The following is an 18,174-nucleotide window of genomic DNA, read 5'->3' as shown; positions in this document are numbered from 1 at the left end:
CTGCAGGGAAAGATGCTGAGAAACCTTCTTATTTTATGCAGCACGGCACCACAAACTCATAAAATGCTCAAAAATCCAGTATAGTATGCAACAGCTGTACTGCGTAATTACTTGGCCCAATAGCAATAGTATTAAAATACTGGTATATCTATTGCAGGCCACCATACATTATCATCTCATTTGCAATAAAAAGTCAGGATGTTTCAAGTGAGCTTCAATGGAATTAGAATCATGTGTGCTTTGAAATATTTATGCTTGCCTTGAGATGGAAGGAGAATTCCTGCCGCCAGCCCCTCCCCACCCAAATAACAGATTTAATAACACCAGATAGTCCAACTCCTCCATACCTACAGTAGGTAGAAGGGAAGCTCCGAGCTGGAGTACGCTTATTTTCATAGGTGGTAGGACTTATATTTTATGTCATTTAGTGAGGTCAATAATAAAATATAAATGTCACAAGCTGAAAGACGCCAAGAGAAATACGGTTTGGCAGTGTGGAGCTGCTTAGGGATACATAAATAATAAGTCAATAAGTAAATAAATAATAGACAAAGATCTGTTTTATCTTCCATTTGAAGATCTCAAGGAATTTGCAGTCACTGATTGAGACTTGTAATTGCCCATCAGAAGCATATAAGTAGCTTATAGCCCCTTCCTGTATGCAGAAAAATTCACATCACTCTAGTCGTGGCTTGAAGATGGAGTGACTTCAGAATTTTTGTCAAGCATTTCTGTGAATTGTGACTAAAATGACCTTTAGGAGGACTAGAGGAAATAACAACGAATCAATTGAGTTGATTAAAAATGTTTGTGAGGATCTGTGTGTTTGGAAACATGGTTGTGTTATGGCCCTCGGCACCTGCTGGAAAGGCTGGCTTTGTACACCACAGTGAGTGCCCACAACCACCCATCAGAGTAGTTCATAGAATCACAAGGTTGGAAACGACCTATAAGATCATCTAGTTGTCTGTATATGAGCTGCAGTTCTTGGCCTTTAGCATTGAATTCCCTCTCTCTAGTTAAAGGCAGACGCATTTCCATTGCTGATCCATTTAATGGCAGTAGATTCTTCCTCTTAACAAGCAGCCCTTCCTACTGCTGCTTGAGAAATTGGGTATTTTCCAGTCAGAGACTGCAAAACCAAACCTTTTGGAGTTCCTTATTCCATCATGTCTTAAATCAATCCATCTATGCTGAGAAAAGGAACCCAAATCTGGCCCAGACAGAGGACTGGTGCCTGTTTGGTCCCTGTTTGATCCCAATCTTTTCTAGGACCAGCAGGAATCTCCTCGAGGCTGCAGAGCTGGCCAAAATTTGAGAGAGGAACCACTTTCTCCTTCTTGCAGGACTTTACTGTTGTGAATTATTGCCAGTCACTTTTGCATTCCTTTTGCTTCTCTCTGTCTTCAGGAAGACCACTGACAAATGGTTTCCACTTTGTTTTCTACACTGACATGCCGCAGAGGTCAAAGGCAGCTAAGACCTACTACTTCCATGTCTATGAACATTTTCACTTTCAAAATAATCATTTGCAGAACCAAACCTTGGAAAAATTAAATACGGCGTGGTCTCAAAATCTCTTGTTCCCTGGGTACCATTTTTCACTTCTTCTTGTTGGACTGAAGCAGCATTTCTATCTGCTTTTCACTCAGCAGATGAAAGGGAACATATTTGTTCTCAGATGTGTACACAGGGCAGTTATGCAATAGTTTCATATAGCATGGGCAAACTAGATGCTAAGATGATTCTTTTTCTTTTAATAAATATTGAAAAACATCACAAGGTATTTGTTACTTAATTAGATGTTTTCCATGCAAACCTTCACTTCTCACATTTATCTACATCCTTCATCTTTCCTTTGGCATAGAAGAAAGGGAGGAGATATGAATGGAGATAAAAGGGAAGAGAAAAAAATTGTTTTACACCAAACAGACAGAAATGTATGCTAACAAAAATTCTGTTGTAGTCATCAAAATGCTTCCCACCAGCTTCTGCTGAACAAATACTCACAGCAAAATATTTTGACAAGCTCTGAAATGAATGTTGCTGCCGGGAGGTGACGATGCATTCATACCTGTGAAACGAGTATGACTTAAGTGCCATTATAGCAGCTACACCTGGGGTGGATGTCAGGGAGTTCAGTGGCCTTGGGTGGAATCGTGGAGCTGCAGGGAGTGCTGGCTGAAGGCAGAGGTCTGAACTGGTGAGTGGAATGGTTCTTTTGGTTCCATTCCTTCTGCTTGGTTCTCGCTGTGTCTGAGACAGCAAGCTTGGATGGCAGACAACCACATTTACCAAGGTGAATTTCACATTGCTTTTAGTCTTAAGAGCATACTCAAGAGAAGCTTTGGGTCTTAAAATCTCCTCTTTTAGGGGCTTTGAGGATTTGGATTATTTTCCAAAGAGTTGTTGGATATGCTATAATAAAACTGGGGAAAAAAGCCTGTTAGTTTTGAAGTGAGTAAGAAATAACTCACCGTGTTTGTAAAACATGCAAACAAGAAGAGAGAGCCACTCACAGCAGTGCAGACAGATTGAGCAGGCTGTGCACTCAGGTATTGGCCTTGGCTGTGGGATAGCTGTGAGCATTCCCCAGCTTTGTGTCCATCCCATGTCAGCACACAGGCACGAGTGCAGCTCTTTTTCATGGGTGTTGAGGCAACCATTCTTGTTGGGTAGAAAGCTGGGTTTAGCAGTGCTGCCCATCCAACCCTTAATGAAAGCTTATAGGGTAAAGTGGTAGGATTCCTTGCTGCTCTCTCTGAGGATGTGCTTTATACACATCTTCAGGCTCTGATTATATTAATGGCTTAGCAAGCTAAGAACAAAATTATAGTAAAGTGTCATGTTATCAAAGTGGTGATGATCAAGACTAAGAAGCATATCTCAGTTTTTATTCATGTGAAGCTTTTTCATGACATTTGTCATGCAACGGGTGTTTGCTTGTCTGTATTTGATTGGTTAACTTTCCTGCATCTCTGCAATTGTTCCAAAAGTGCCAAAGGCTTTTGTTGTCCCCTTGTGTATTTAACTTAGTAGAAAGCCAACACGCAAGTTTCTGTAGGACATTGCCTGCCTTGCTCAGCCTTTATCTAACGGGGTACGCGTGGTGAACAAGTGCAGTAAATGCACGTGGACAGCCCTGAAGGACTACCAGGACAGCACGAAGGGAGCACAGGGATACAGTGATCACTGCAGGGTGAGAAATAAACTGTGATTTACAGAGGAGCTTGTGCTCAGCCCATCAGCTGGCCACTGTAAAGAGAGAGCAAATTCCCATTTTATAGGGGAAAGGGAAAAGTCACAGTGCTGTGAACAGCAGCGTCGCTGCCTCGTGGTGATGGTGAGAAGTGGCAAGCACTGTTGACTAATGAGGGTGCGTCCCAGTCTGTCTCAAAGGACGAGGGTGCCACATGAGGTAGGAGAGCGTAAGTCTGCCTTCAGCTGCACTTGTAGCTCTGCTGGAATCGGCCGAGGTAAAATCTGTCATTGGCAATGGGCTTGTGTGCATTACACTCTGTACCTTCACTCCAGCACGTTTTTCAGCTCTCTTTTTCATGGCCGGCTCGTTGGCCTATAAATTCACCAAATTAAACCTCATCCATGAGTGCAGGCTGGAAGCTTGTGGAAGATTTGAGCCTAACATTATTCAGGAGTAATGTAAATGTAATTTTCAAAATGATCTTGCCACTTTGTGCATGTTCATTAGATGAAAACAGATTACTTAAAATAAATGTTCCTAAACCGAGATGGAAAAAAAAAGCAACAAGAAGTGTTAGAGCATCTTTAAATTACCAACCATTTACGGTACAATACCAAATGGATTCCTATGTGCAAATCCAAGTTACATGAAATGCCAATTAAATCAACCCTAATTTCCCAAATACATTTTTTATTGCCTGATTGATTGGGGCTGCTCTTAAAGTGATGAACAGTTTTCACATTCACAAAGGGCTGCTGATTTCTTTCTCCACGTCCACTAAAAACCCAGCAAATCCTTTAGAACATCTGGCTGCGTTTGCTCCCAGGGTCTGGATGGAGTGAGCGTAGGACACAATGTGGTCTGATATATTAATTGTGAAGATCAGATGCGTAAGCAGTACGGTACCGTTTTGAAAAAGGCTTAAAAAAAAAAAAAGATTACGGTAGATTTGAATTGTTTTCTTTTCCAAAGGCAAAACTCTCTATAACTTCTTTGTTTTCTTTCCTATAGCAAGTCCACATGCAACACCATCGACTCTTCATTTTCCAACATCACCCATTATCCAACAGCCTGGGCCATACTTCTCACACCCAGCAATCCGCTATCATCCTCAGGAGACTCTGAAAGAGTTTGTCCAACTTGTCTGCCCCGACGCTGGTCAGCAGGCTGGACAGGTGGGGTTCCTAAATGTAAGGAAGCCGTTTTTATTTCTTCAGAAGTGTTTGTCCTATGTAAAATGAATCGTGGGCTAACGGGATTATTTTAACAGCATGTTGCTCACAGGAGCACACCTTGAGTTATCGTTGGGAGGAAAAACAAACGCTGCCGTGGCAAAAAATGTTGTAAAAAAATAAAATAAAATAAAAAGCAGAGCAGCAAAACCCTCTCGACCGCACTGTGGTGAATTCGACTTGAAGTGTCGGGGGAGGCAGCGACACAGTGACCTTCTGGTCCCCCCACAAATGGCTGTGCTGCATGCACTGTAACCCCAGTGGAACGAGGGTTAACAAAATATAAAGGCAGAATAATTTTTATTAATTATTTCTGAAGTTCAGGGGAGAGCGAGTTGGGGGAAGGAGCAGGAAAAGGGAGGGTGAGAAACAGATGTTTCAGATCAGCTAAGTTCATTAAAAAAAAAAAAAAAAATACTGCCTTATAGCACTTTAGATCAAGTTGACCAGTACTTGAACTCAAGATGTTAAAAGTACAGTTTATTATGGTTTGTTATTTCTGTAAGCAGTTATCTTTTCCCCTTATCTCTATGAAAAATTAAGCAGAGTTCCAAAGCTTCAAGTAACCATTTTCATTTTTTTAATCAAATAAAGTGAATCATCTTTCTATTATTGAAATAGCATTCCGGTCAAGTACAGAATTTATAAATTTTATGTAAATCGTACCTAAAATAATGCTCTGAATATTTCATGAAGTGTAATGCCTGCAACTTTTTCCAGCCAATGAAGTAATAACTGACAAAATGACTGTTTCTTTCTTACATACGTAGGATTGAAAGCGTTAATGAGAATTAGTTTAATTATTAGCATCTAATTTATTACACTTATTTAATAAGCTATATTGTCCTCGGTGCTTTCCTTTCCCTAGCAGAAAAACCGACTCTACTTATTCCAGCCAGGACTGGCTTTGAATAATGTCTGCAATATGTTAGCAGATACATTTATGTCTAGACAACAAATCAATACAGTGCTTTTCTTTTTCCTTGAGTATTCATTTGCTTAATTTATCCCAAACCATTCAGCATTATGAACTGTTAGCACACTCACGATGGACATACAGCAGGGGTCTTCCTGGCAAAATAAGGGGACCTAATTGTGAGACAAGATAGTGTTTGAGAGATGTCACTAATATGTTAGTTTATTAATGGCACTGGATGTTGGAAAAATAAATATCCCTGAAGGATTGCTTCTTAGTGCAAACACTGGGAACTGCAGTCTTTGAAGTCAGTAGGAGTGCTGCTAAGTAAAATGCGGATGAATTGGAGTTTTATTTATGCCCTAAACCATTTTTGCTCTAGCACGGGTGTGATTTGCACCTACGCAACTTTAAGGCTTTTTGTCAGTGCCAAAGCAGGTGAAATGAAAATGAGGTCCCAAGTGCTTGCCAGGATGAGTGTTTTGTCCCCAGTAATTCAGGCTAATGGAAACCCTAACAGGAATTAAAATATTATTTTATTTAGCAGTACTTAGAATATGGATCTGTTTAAAGCCGAGCTTTTATCATCGACGGAAAAGCAAATGCTCAGAGCCAGAAGAACTGCACTGAGATCAATTTGCAGAGTGCCGTCGAAAGTGATCTCATTTTTGTCACTAAAATGGAACACCTGATTCACGGGCTGTCCTACTTTCTCTTTATGACGGCATTTGGCATCTCTCTGCATATGGTTTTCAAGTGTCCGGGCTGTATTAAAACGTAAATGCCACAACGTGGAAGGGGGAAGGGTGGCATTGTTTTTCCAAGGCCTCTTCTTGGTTTTGTGATGCTTGAGAGAGCATTCACGTACGGACAGGTTTTTCAGATGATTAATTGAAAGCCAGCACTCACACGGCTAGGCCCATTCTGCCTGGGACTGACCACATCGCAGCCTGAATACACAGAGGGATTTTTCCTAATGTGCAGAGTGAGGCAGATCTAAGTTCAGCTGTTTCTCCCTGGAATCATAATGGCTACTAACCTGCGAGCTGCACCACCGCTAACTCAGAAGGGATGTGGGAGTGCAGTTGCTCCAGTACACACACATTCATTTTTCCTGTAATAAGATATCAGCGTGACTTTTAAGACCACCAGAAATGCTTATTTTTCCTTTTAATGAGCAATATCTTTAAGAAATTTACACTCGAGTCCTAGGCACTGATATCCTAAGGGTGTAGCAGAGGCACAGATATGGGACATGCAAGGGGTTGAAAATACTGCCGAAATGCTTGCTAAGCATGAGTGAGGGGCTGCAGGAAAGGTAAAGAGTGGTAGGATTTAATCCAGAGCACCTCAGGCCCGTTGCTACTAGGATACGTGTTTAACAGTGAGAATTTCCATAGTTTCGCAGGGCTCACAGGGCTTGAAACAATGTTCCTTGAAATCAATGGAGAATTAGAAACAGCTCTCTTTGCCACCTCTTTTCTAAAGTAATTGTAAATATAGTGCACATAGTTTGAAACTGGACTGTTATTACTGGAGGTTCCAAATAGCTGGTTTTTAGTATAATTTCTGTCTGTTTGCTTGTTTTTCGGCAGCCCAATGGTAGCAGCCAAGGCAAGGTGCACAATCCATTCCTTCCTACCCCAATGTTGCCACCACCACCTCCGCCACCAATGGCTAGGCCTGTGCCTCTGCCAGTGCCAGACACAAAACCTCCAACTACATCAACAGAAGGAGGGGCCACCTCTCCCACTTCTCCAAGTAAGTATAGACGCAGCGGGAAGCAAGGGCTGACAGCAGCACACAGCGTGCTGCCGTCATCCTCTATCTCCTGGTCAGAGATGAGGACTGGACTAGCTCGGAGGTCATAGTGCAGCTCTCTGCTCTCTGTATGAGTGACCAAACTCTTAGCTTGTTTTTTATCTGTGAGAAGAGAGTTAGCTGAAGGTCGTGGTTTTGTCTCTGATTTTGTTGGCATTTCACATAACTACCTGCAAGAGAAATCAAAGCCTGTAGCAAAGTTAGGTCACGAAGCTGGGACCTTATAGGTACGAGGAGGCAGTTTGGTATCTCGAGAACAGACTTTAGAGCTTAGATACTACGCAGAAATCAGACAGCCTCACAGAAAGCATTAATGCTTACACATACTGTCTAAACTAACTCTTTTGAGTTCTGTTCATTTATAGTTCTTTTGGGAATAAGTCTTCTTAGACTAACCCAGACGTCTTTCCCGTACGACGTGGTTCCCGAGCCCTGCGTTTTGGGCAAGCTATGGTATTTCTTAGGCCCAGGGAGAAAGCTTTCATCCTCTCTCCACCACCCACACGGCTCCCATATGTATTTTGTGTAGCCACAAGTCAAATATACAAATTCCTGGATACACACTTGAGGATACCACTTTGGACTCACTCTGCTGGGAAACAAATGCAATTCAGCTGGGCTTGATGTTTTAAAAAAGTCTGGATGTGCAGGGAGTTAATTGTGAAATGATTTAATGAAGCTGTGCTCAAACTGACATTTAAAAACAAAAGGGAAGCTTTCAATGCTTTAATGGCAACTGTAGGGGACTTGTTCCACAGTGAAGGGTGTCCAAATAACATCCACAAACAAAAATCAATCTAATCGAAAGAGCAAATCCCTTTGTGTGCTTTTCAGGCTTATTATCTAAATGCTATATGCAACTGCTGCTCGATGCAAAAAGAGGGATTCACTATTCAGAACGTGTGAAGCTGAAACTTTCAAACCTTTATATCCTGTTCAGGAGATTTGCTCAGGTTCCGTGGGGCGTTTTATAAACCCAGTCGTTCTTAGAGGTTTGCATTGCCTTCTGCTCTGCAAAAGTACGCAACCGCAAACTAAGCAAGATGCCCCAGCTTGCTCAGAAAATCAAATGGGTTTTAGTATGAGACAGTCTGGTAAGATTGCGAATGTGATCTTCTAGAATCAGGACTTCTAGAACTGATCAGAAAATTTTCATTGAAACAAGCAGTTGATTCATTCCCTCCCCTCCACTCTTCTTTCTGACCTTAGACCAACACTTGTGCTATCAGGAAGTTTTGATGCTTTCTGACGGGAGATACCATCTTCTAAGGCCTGTCGCTAAGATGCAGCAGCAGAATCTAAAAGGTTAATGTTTAGTCATGTTATCACTTCATAGAGTCAGCAATGCCTTACAATTTCCTGGTCTTCAGAACTGGGAAAAACGAAAGTAGGTCAATGTATATTTGTCATCACAGTTGTGACTCAGTTTACTGGCAGTGTGTGGTGTCTAAAAGGAAAGAAAAATCCCAACATCATTTCGGCAGTAATCTTAATACCGATTTTTTTGTGATACTGTGATCATGTAAACAAGCTAAAGGCCTGTTGGCCTGATTCTCAGCTGGCATAAAAATTGGCATTGGTCCACTGAAGTTAGCAGAACACCGCCATTGGTGTCGGCTTAGGCTGGTCACTGTGGCTCAGTGTTCAGCAGACAGCTGCCGCATTAATTGGGAATGGAGGTTTTCTCAAGAGTGGCTAGTTAATGGTATTTAAACAAAGGATTAGGAAAATAATTACTGTTTGTTAATTAGCTACGCTGATATCTAAACATATAGCTCTGTACATAGTCAGGCATGCATCTTCCTTCTGGTAAGAAACAAGGGTTTTGGATAATAGTGAATTGAGTTGTAAAGAAGCATATAATTTAATTTAGGGACAAGTTTTACAGAAAAGTAGACTGTAGGAAATGCTTTTTAAGGAAAAAAAAAGCCATTGCATACATACTAAAGCCAGTGGAAGTGGCTGGCTACATAAAGAGAAGGACAATGCAAAGTGCCTAGCCTTTCAGTAAGGGCCCACTGGACATCATTCAGTGTGTCAATCAGTACCAACCCTCCATTTATGCTGGTGTTTATTTTTTCCTAACTAAATATTAGCCTACAAACAGCAAGTGCAGATTCACCAGAGTTTCATAAAAGCTGCACAAAAAGGTGTTTTCCATGGTGATGGGCTGCTCGAGCGCACCGGTTCGGGAGTGTCTGTGGGTTATGGCTGACTGCCCTGCAGAGCTCTAGGATATTGGAAAGTCACTTATGCAACAAAGAGAGGAGTGATGTTAGATTTTGGCCAGACTCTCTCCTTAGCTGTGTAGAGGAGAATGAAGCACCCCCCGCCACCACCACCCAAGGAAATGGAGTGAAAAGGGTTGGCATTTGCTCCATTCTCCTTCCCTTTTTTGGTCTAGCAAAAAAAAGCCCTCTGCAGAAACAAAATACAGTTATGGCCCTACCAAAAATTGGAATATGGCCCTCCTGAGGGGTGCAGGAGCCAGGAGCAGCTGTTCAATACAGCATGGCCTCCCGGGAATGAGAGCTAAAAATCACAACAAGGTGGTTAATGATTCTCGGAGCAACAGTGAAACTCTCCAGCTGTAACATTAACCGAAACACGAACATTAGCACTGTCCGAGGAAGGAAGAGCCCCTGGAGATGCACACTGGGGATTTGCCGCTACTGGGTGGCCAGGCGTGCTCTGGGAGTTGAGCACTTCAGCTGCACATCCCGTCCCTTTGGAAAGCCAGCATTTTCCTCAGTGAGATGACACAACGGAGATGGGTTTCACGAGGTTTAGGAGGATTCGTTTGTCCTCCATAAAAAGCCATCCCAATAGAACACATCCTTAATATCAGGCGCAGCCCCAGAATTACAATCTTATTTCAGATCTGATCTTTTGTTGGTATCCCATAACAAACACAAAACAATATTTTCTCAAGCCGGACAATTTTCTGGGCTTGATATCTCATTGCCCAAAGAAAGCACCACTTACTACATGCCAGTTGGGCTCTATTGCTATCACAAGTGAATCTGTGCATTAGAATCTGTGGCCCTCATTCCCATTTGTAGTCTTAAGATATTGCCATCCTGTGCACCATCATCGCTAAGAGCATTTTTTTAACTAAATGTCGTTTTCTGAGGTTCACAATTCTGCACGTGGAAAAACTTTGCTATTTTCCCTTGTTGGGCAAGATTGTTATCAGATAATGTCCCTTAGCACAAAGGAGTTTTCGTGTTAAACAGCATTTGTGTCAGGATGAGAAGAATGATCTGGTGGCTGTAGTACTGGATTCATAATCAGATTGGATTTCTCTCCCCTTCTCTGCTGTGCATTGACTGAGCCCCCCCTGGGCAAGCCATTTCAGCTTTCTGTTCGCTCTTTTCCCCATCCATAAAAAAGAGGGTGATGACTGTATCACTTAATTTGTTAGCATGTGCAGTTCCCTCTAAGATACTCAGCTGCAGAGTGCATTGTGGTAGGAATTGCTGTATTGCACCGTGTTCCTCCAGTTAATTCTCTCACTACAATTCCACAACTGCAAAACTGGCTCCCGGTCCTCTGCAAAGAGTACAGCTTTTCCTATCACCTGTTGACTTGGTCTGTGAAAGACAGACATAGTGGTTCATTAGATTATTGCTCATCCAGATTATCGACCAAAAGTTTTTCTTTTCAATCCAGAATTGATAAACAAAATACATTTATACTTCATAGAAATGATTTCAGGAAAGTATATTTTGAATTAGCATTCAGCTACTGCCGACAATTTCAAAATACATGACATTCCCAAAACTGTTTGTTTGTCTTGTCTTTCATACAATTTCTTGCCATTTTGGCTAAATATCAAAGCTGTCTGTGTGAGCAAATGTTCTTTCCCTGCCAGCTCCTGTTTTCCTTGTTCCTGAAGTGAAGCATCATAGCAAATTTGTGGCATCACATTCATTTCCTTGGCTCTGGGCTATGATGTTGCAAACAACCCTCAGTGAATTCTAGTAGCAGGAAGACTAGGCTGGGCAGGAAGATGTTCCTACTCAAGCCCAGCAGGCTACCTGTGGGCTACTGTAAACTGCCCAGGTTTGTGCAATTCCCACAGAGCAAAGCTGATAGAGATCAGGAGATCTGCCTCAGAGACCTGGCTTCTGTTCCTTTCCTTGCTGTGGCTTTTCCCTTTCGTAAAAAGGAGCATAAAGATCCCACGACAGGGCTAGGGTATCTGGGCATACCACAAAACAATATAACTAAGCATAAACCATTGAGAGTGGTTAATCTCAGGGCTGAATACTGAGATCAGGAGAAGCAGGACTTTCAGGAATCCTACCTCCATGTCAAACGAGGGTATACACACCAGGACTCTAAGAAATGGCAAGAAGACTGTCTCAGCAATACTGGGTACTGCTCCCTTTTCTGACCGGTTCCCTGTGCTGTAACAGAAGTCACTGCTAAGAATCATTCCTTGTCAATGTAACATTCTGAGCCAAAACGACCAGTTAAATCCTCCAGCATCTCAGGACATTTTGCAGTGAAATGGGTCCAGCAGCCTGGGAGAGCCCAGTGCAAAGCCTGCTCTGCATGTGTGTTCCCCATAGTGCCAGTGCTCTGCTTCTTGGCTCTAGCACTGCAGTTATGTGCCCTTAAGGAAATACCACGCTGACATCCGAATATTTTCAAGAAGTTAAACATAGTTTGAAGCGTTATGGAAGAAAGGTGTACGAAGTAATTCACCCAGAAAAGCTTGATGGAACTTTTTATTTAAAAGCTTTGGGACCTGTTTGCATGCAGAAGATGTTTAAGACAGCGTTCTGATGGTTTCCCATTGATTTTCTACCAAATATCACAGTTGGCATAAGTATCTGCCAACAGGGAACTCTAAACAAGGTCTTGAGTTCCTTCCCTGCTGAGTGGGGACATACCTGCTCTGACGGGTTGAATGGCCTCTCCATTCTTTTGGCTTCCCTAGAAGTACACCAGAGGAACCAAACAGCATATGGCTGATTTCTGATTTCCCCACTGTGAAAGGAATTTTTGTTCTTGCATGACACAGGGCTCAGTACTTACATTAAAAAAAAAAACAACAAACCAAACTTTAAAACAGTGCAGAAAAATCTTTATATGTGGCACCAGTAACAGAGATTAATTCTTTCAAACTTTTGGCTTCTTTAAATTTATTAAGCAAATTAACACTGCAGAAAGGCAAGAACAACTCACCAAATGGACTCGGTTCACTTCTTCATTGATTTGCAGACAGGGATAACAACCAGTGTAGTTGTTGATACTCCAACGTGCAACTTGTAAAATCATTTTGGAAAAATGAACTAGTGCTCTTAAAAATTCCTTTAAATCTGTGAGAGGAAAAGGTGGTCCTTGCATGATTTTTGTGAGGGATAGCAGAGTGTTAGCTGTTCTGAAGTTAAAGCTCCTCTCACCAGAAACAACTGGGAAAATTCATTGCTGGAAGACAAGAGTGCCTTATCTCCCTTCAGATCAGTAAGAAATGAGGCTGTGCAGTTCCTGGGTGACTTCGGGTGACTTCTGCTGTCTCATTTAATTGTGAGAAGAAGAAGGCATCCGGAAATGTTTGTGAGATTCAGGTAGAGAGCCAAGGGAAGGGCTCTGCATTCCTGGAGACTTGGGAACCCCTCACCAAAGGGATCTGTGGGATGCCAGGAGTTTGCGTGGGCAGCCTGCACTTTCACCAGTGGGAAATCCCCCGCAGGCAGTGGAGTACAGGGCTGTCCTTCAGCTGAAAGTAATCAGAGGGTGGTAAAGAATTTGGGAAAGTGAATGATGTGGCTCTTATCAGAACCTGTGCATCTGCTTCTGATCTCTGTTAGAGAGGGCAGTGGATGATGTGGACTGTTGGGTTGGTTCAGCCTTGAACCAGAGACTTCTCCAACGCAATGAGTCCTCGCCGAACATTTTGCTGTAAGAAAGGCAACAGGCTTTGTCTGCACAGACAGCTCAGTGTCTTCCCTGACTCTTAACTCACTGCATCTTTCTGTAGTGTTGAGGCCTGAACATTATGTTTAGCCTGACTGGAATTTGGCACAAAACTTTTCTTTAGACATTGTTTTTTTCCCTCTTCACTGGATAGTTAGATTGTCTGGGGATTTTATTCAGCAGAATGCATTCCCATAAATATATTTAAAATAGATGGAATCGCTGTTGGTATTAAGGGGTCTATTTAGGTTATTTCAATTTAGATCTGAACATGCAAATACTGAACAGAGGAGAAGATTGCATGGGGGATTCTCAAATGAGAGGGAGACTGAAATGCATTGAAAGCTTTTGAATTTGGAAGTACGTGGCATTGGTGGATGGTTGCAGTGGAGAATATAATGCAACAACAAAGTCATTAAAGTACTTCAAGTTTGGAAGTAATCTGGGTTCTTGGCTTGCATTGCATTTAATAGCTTTACATTTATGGGAGCCATTCCAGTTTTTAAAGGCAGCTTCAGCCTTCAGACTGATTGCACTTACCACCCAGTGAAACTGCAACCCATTAATTTTTTACCGAAAGGATCTTCCTAGTTTGTCAAACACATCAAGTGAACATTTTAGAGAGTGCAGACCACAGCAGTATGGAAACCAAAACTTTGCATCGAGAGAGAATGCTGGATTAGCACGAAATAATTAGCGAGCACTTCAGTAAATTCACTGCTTTGCAACCTCTGTGAAAGACCCCACGTAGCAAAGTGAGAGCAGGGATGCATGTGCTATGCCAGGACCACCCCCAGGCTCCCACTGCACCTCTCCCAGCACCACGGCGCTGCCCTGTTACTGCAAGGAGCCCTGGCCCAGCTCTCACATGGCCCCCGTCATTAGGGCCGAGCCTTGCCAGTGTCTAAAACCAAACTCTCGCTCTCTAAAACGTTTGCACATTTCTATGTTAAACATCTGCTTAGGTGGCTCTGAGATGGTGTGTTTTGGTGTTGTTCGTGTGCAATCTAGTGCCGCTTCCTCAACGCATGTGTCCCTTCCCTTCACAGCCTACTCGACACCCAGCACCTCCCCCGCAAACCGATTCGTCAGTGTTGGACCACGGGATCCAAGCTTTGTAAATATCCCTCAACAGACTCAGGTGGGCCGCTTTCAACTTCTCTGTATGCCTGCAGCCTCTTCTTCTTCAGTGTCCTCTAACGTGTCCCCGCGGAGCCAGCCGCATTGCCGCTGTCACTTCACCCACATGGTCTCAGTAACTACAGTGAAATGTCACTTGCAGTTTGTTTGTCTGTTGTGTTTTTTTTGGGCTTACGTAGCAATAACGCTGCTTTTGTGACTGGAAAGATCTCTCTCGCTTTCTAAGATATTGCTGCTAGTGCACATTTTGTTCCTCTAGGACTCAGTTTTCAGACTTTGACTCCGAGCTGTTCCCTAGACAGTGCATTTAATTGCAATTCCAAAGGAGCTGAGAGAGAGCCGTCAGGTAACCGTGCACCTCAGTCCCCTCCTGAACCCAGTGGGAGTCTTTGCCAAAGGCTTCCACATTCAGAAAAAATAGCCTCAAATTCCTGGCTGGGCATTTGCACGGGGGTTTGAGCGAGCAGGCGGTTCTGTAATTGTGAGCACATCTGTTTCCTTACACAAAGAGAAAACAGTCCGGTGGAGGCAGGCCTATAAAGCTGGGTTAGCTGAATTCATAGACCTGCTACGGTCGAATCAGAAGCTCAAGTAAACATTTGTGTTTCTTTAGGAGAAGGACAAGGTTTAAATGTGCTTTTTCCAAGCTGTATCAAATTCCCAGGGTCGATTAAGAAAATAGTTGTTGGCAGTTTTGTTAGCAGCTAATTTGAGCCAGATGTTGAAAAAATTAAGGCAATGCTTAATATCACGTTATCGTGGGGGAGAAGGTATAAAAAAGTGAGTAGAAGCAGTGTTTTAGGACAACTGCAGTTTGTAGCTTGAAGTGGTTGCTTAACTGTGCTACAATTCTTCCAAAGGCGAGCATCAGGAATATTTGTGTTGAGGTGGCGGTGCTAATTAATAAGCAATTAATTTGGGGACCAGCAAACTGTGGAGTACTACTTTTTGGCTCTTGTAAGTTGTTTCCAGTCATCTCTGTCCATCTGCCTCATCAGTGTGCAGATTCATGGCTGTCACAACCCGCAGCCCTCCTTGTTGTGACGGCAGCACCTACGCTCCCAATGCACCACAGGGCACTCAGCACTCAGGGTGTTCAGTTTGCAGGGCTGCAGCCACGCAGCCACCAACACAACGTGTTTTCTTGCTATCTGTTCTTTGTGTACAATTTGTTAGGGGCTTTAGTTTATAGCTCTGTCGACAGCGCAGGTTAAACTACATTGGATCTCCAACCTTCTCTGCATTAAATAGGGTCAAAGAAAGTACACCGGCAGTGCAGAGCGGGGCTTTAACCCATCAGGTTCTGATTTTTGTTCACGCGTTAACAAAATACAGCCTGCAGCCCAGTTTCAGGCCTCTTCCTTTGTTCGGTTCATTTACGTGATGAGTTTTCGTGTGCCTTCACGTTTAAATCGTATTTCTCCAGTCCTGGGGACAACTGGAATACACAGAAATACACTGCAGGCAGGAAGCAGGAATGGTTAGGTACGCTGCTAAAGTCCTTAAGCATTTGGTCTTTCCCTCCATAGCTCAGGAAACTTGAAACCCTTTGGAGAATGGTACGTTACCTTTTCCAGAGGACTTGAAAAACAACTAGTTGGTAAATTGATCGTGGAGTAGGACACAACAGCATGAAGTCTCCAAAAATATTTTAAACTTCCTTGCATCCTGCAGCAGCGGCTTCCCAGAGAAGTTTGTTGACTGTAAACTCTTCTCCTCCTTATTTATGACTTGAATCATTTTAAGTGCTCTAGCCTTACTTTAGCTGCCTCTCCATAATGCAGCATAGTGAATAACAGTGCTGCAATATGAAAAACAATACTGGAGCATGGCTTTCAATTAAAGTCAAACATGCTGCAGTGGGGAAGAGAGTGACTCCCAGGCTCCGGCTCCCGCCGCATCTCTGTGCTTCTGTACATCGCTGCACCACCGCAACCCACTTGGTACTAAATATATAATTTATCAGGGAGTAAAACTCACTACTTATTCATGAAATAACTCTGAAGTTGACCGCATTTTAAATCAGAAGAGTGAGGTAAAAATACTGGCTGCAACGATTGGGGATTTACCTAGAGTTCCTCTAAACAAAGACGTCCTTTTGTAATAGTTTTTGCAGGACGTTAGTGTATAAATGAGGAGGATCACTTAGGATACTTTCAAAATGAAAATATAAAAACAAATAGGGCTGTGTTATTAAAAGCAGCTGGGGTGGCTGCTTTCCATCAGGGTTTTTATAGTACATTCAGACTGGGGTTAAAATATGGGTCCTGAGGACCGCTAACCGTCAGGCCACACAGCTCCCTTCAACAAGGGGAAGCAGCAAACACTCACAGCTTCTAGAAGTCAGGCTTCAACGTAAGGGTTAAACAACTTTTTATTGCTGTTACAACAAAGACCATATCTGAATTCTCTTTTCTTTTTTGTTGGGGGGGGGGAGGATTACAGTCCAGCTACAAGTTAGAAGGAGACATTATGATCAGCATTTTGGTTGCTTTGATTTTCTCTTCCCACTGGCGGGTCATTCGTCTATAGGCAATGGTTATACATCACAGTTATTAGACTTAAAGTGCTGCAAAAGTGGGTCTGTGCACAGGGATGTGACAGTGCCGTTCTGCAGAAGTCGCATTTCCCATACATGGGCATTCAAGGGCTTTCACAGAACATTGGAATAAAATCGCAGACAAATGTACAACGCTGTGGCTGGATTTGAGCAAGGATCATTCTGTCCTGTGCTGTTTTTAAACAACCAAAAACAGTACATGCCTTTCTTAATGGGCATTATAAAAATTAGCAGTAGACATTTCCATTAGCAGCGTGTTCTAATTTATGTCAGATTGCATCAAATATGATCCCTTAAAGGAATGTTTTACAATTTATATAATATTTTACTCAGAGAAAGGCTGTATTCCTGTATCAACAAAGGTTGTAGTCAGACTACAGCTCTGTGCAGAAGAGAGCAGGAATGAAACTGATTTAAGTCAGTCGTGATTCAGTCACAACAGCCCCAGAAGGGCTGCTGGGCAGGCCTGGTTTCAGCCACTTACACACTTCTCCGTCAGTTTGCTTTTGCAGATGCTGCCTCTGCTTCCTCCATCCGTCTCTCTGTCACTGTGGTGGCTCCCCACGTAATTGTCCTATCGGGGGGGTTATTTGAATCTGAATTTCTGTTTGAGCTATTAGAAGAAACACTTGACTTGGCATCCTCTGTGTCTGTTGACAAAAAGGCACAGGTGTTGTAACCTTTGCTTGATAAATCATTTACTTTTGCTACTTGACTTGCAGCAATATGGGGGCATCAGCTTTTTAACTACCTTTTCCATATGCAAATCAGAAATACAGTATGCCTGGGGTACACAGTCTTTAGTTTCAAAAGCAAGCTGGTCTGGGTGCCTCATGACTAAGTAATAGATACGCCTCTCATGTTGCCAAGGGCATGTAATAAGGAGAGTGGTAGGGGAATGGGAAAGTACCATCACATTAATTAGGGACTGGCCTATCAATAGCAACAGAATAAAGGGCTCTGAGTAGGTTTGCTGGTATTTTTTTTTCCCCTAGTACTTGTGAATAAAAGTACTTGTGAAACCCAGGGTATGCGCTCAGAGCTTGCACAGCTGGAAGCACCAAGCTAGCAGTGACCAGAGCTCGTGGTGTCTCACCCTGCTCTCAGCACTGCGGGTCCATCTCTAATGCTCTCACTTTGCTCTGTAGTACAAAATTCCTTTAGGGATCATAAGTGCCCCATGCAGTGCAGCTCCACTTCCTCTAAACATTGTTTACTAGGCTGAGCCCTGCTCGCCACCTCCTTACCCAGTGTCTTCCTGGGAATTGCACTCATTGCACTTGGGATGCTAACACCACCTCCTGAGCAGCACCCGCCTACCCCATCTATTGCTCCTACCTGCCAGGAGTCTGCTTGCCTACAGGGTGAGGGTATG

General features: G+C 42.9%; 1 protein-coding gene across 15 annotated transcripts in view; it reads left to right on the top strand.

Moving 5' to 3' along the window:
- NFIA (nuclear factor I A) overlaps positions 1-18,174 on the top strand; it is a 231,301-nt gene that overhangs the window by 194,759 nt on the left and 18,368 nt on the right. For 8 of the 15 annotated variants that reach the window (XM_052666963.1, XM_052666961.1, XM_052666951.1 and 5 more), the window contains 3 exons: positions 4,214-4,392; positions 6,946-7,111; positions 14,149-14,240. In XM_052666963.1, the coding sequence (XP_052522923.1) occupies positions 4,214-4,392; positions 6,946-7,111; positions 14,149-14,240 (437 nt within the window). The remainder of the gene's footprint in view (positions 1-4,213; positions 4,393-6,945; positions 7,112-14,148; positions 14,241-18,174) is intronic. The other 7 variants (XM_052666960.1, XM_052666954.1, XM_052666949.1 and 4 more) reach the window with 3 other exon arrangements.

This window comes from Tympanuchus pallidicinctus, unplaced genomic scaffold (assembly GCF_026119805.1).
Source record: "Tympanuchus pallidicinctus isolate F22 unplaced genomic scaffold, pur_lepc_1.0 scaffold7, whole genome shotgun sequence".
In the NCBI taxonomy this organism is placed as follows: domain Eukaryota; kingdom Metazoa; phylum Chordata; class Aves; order Galliformes; family Phasianidae; genus Tympanuchus; species Tympanuchus pallidicinctus.
This window is presented reverse-complemented; position numbering and strand designations above follow the sequence as displayed.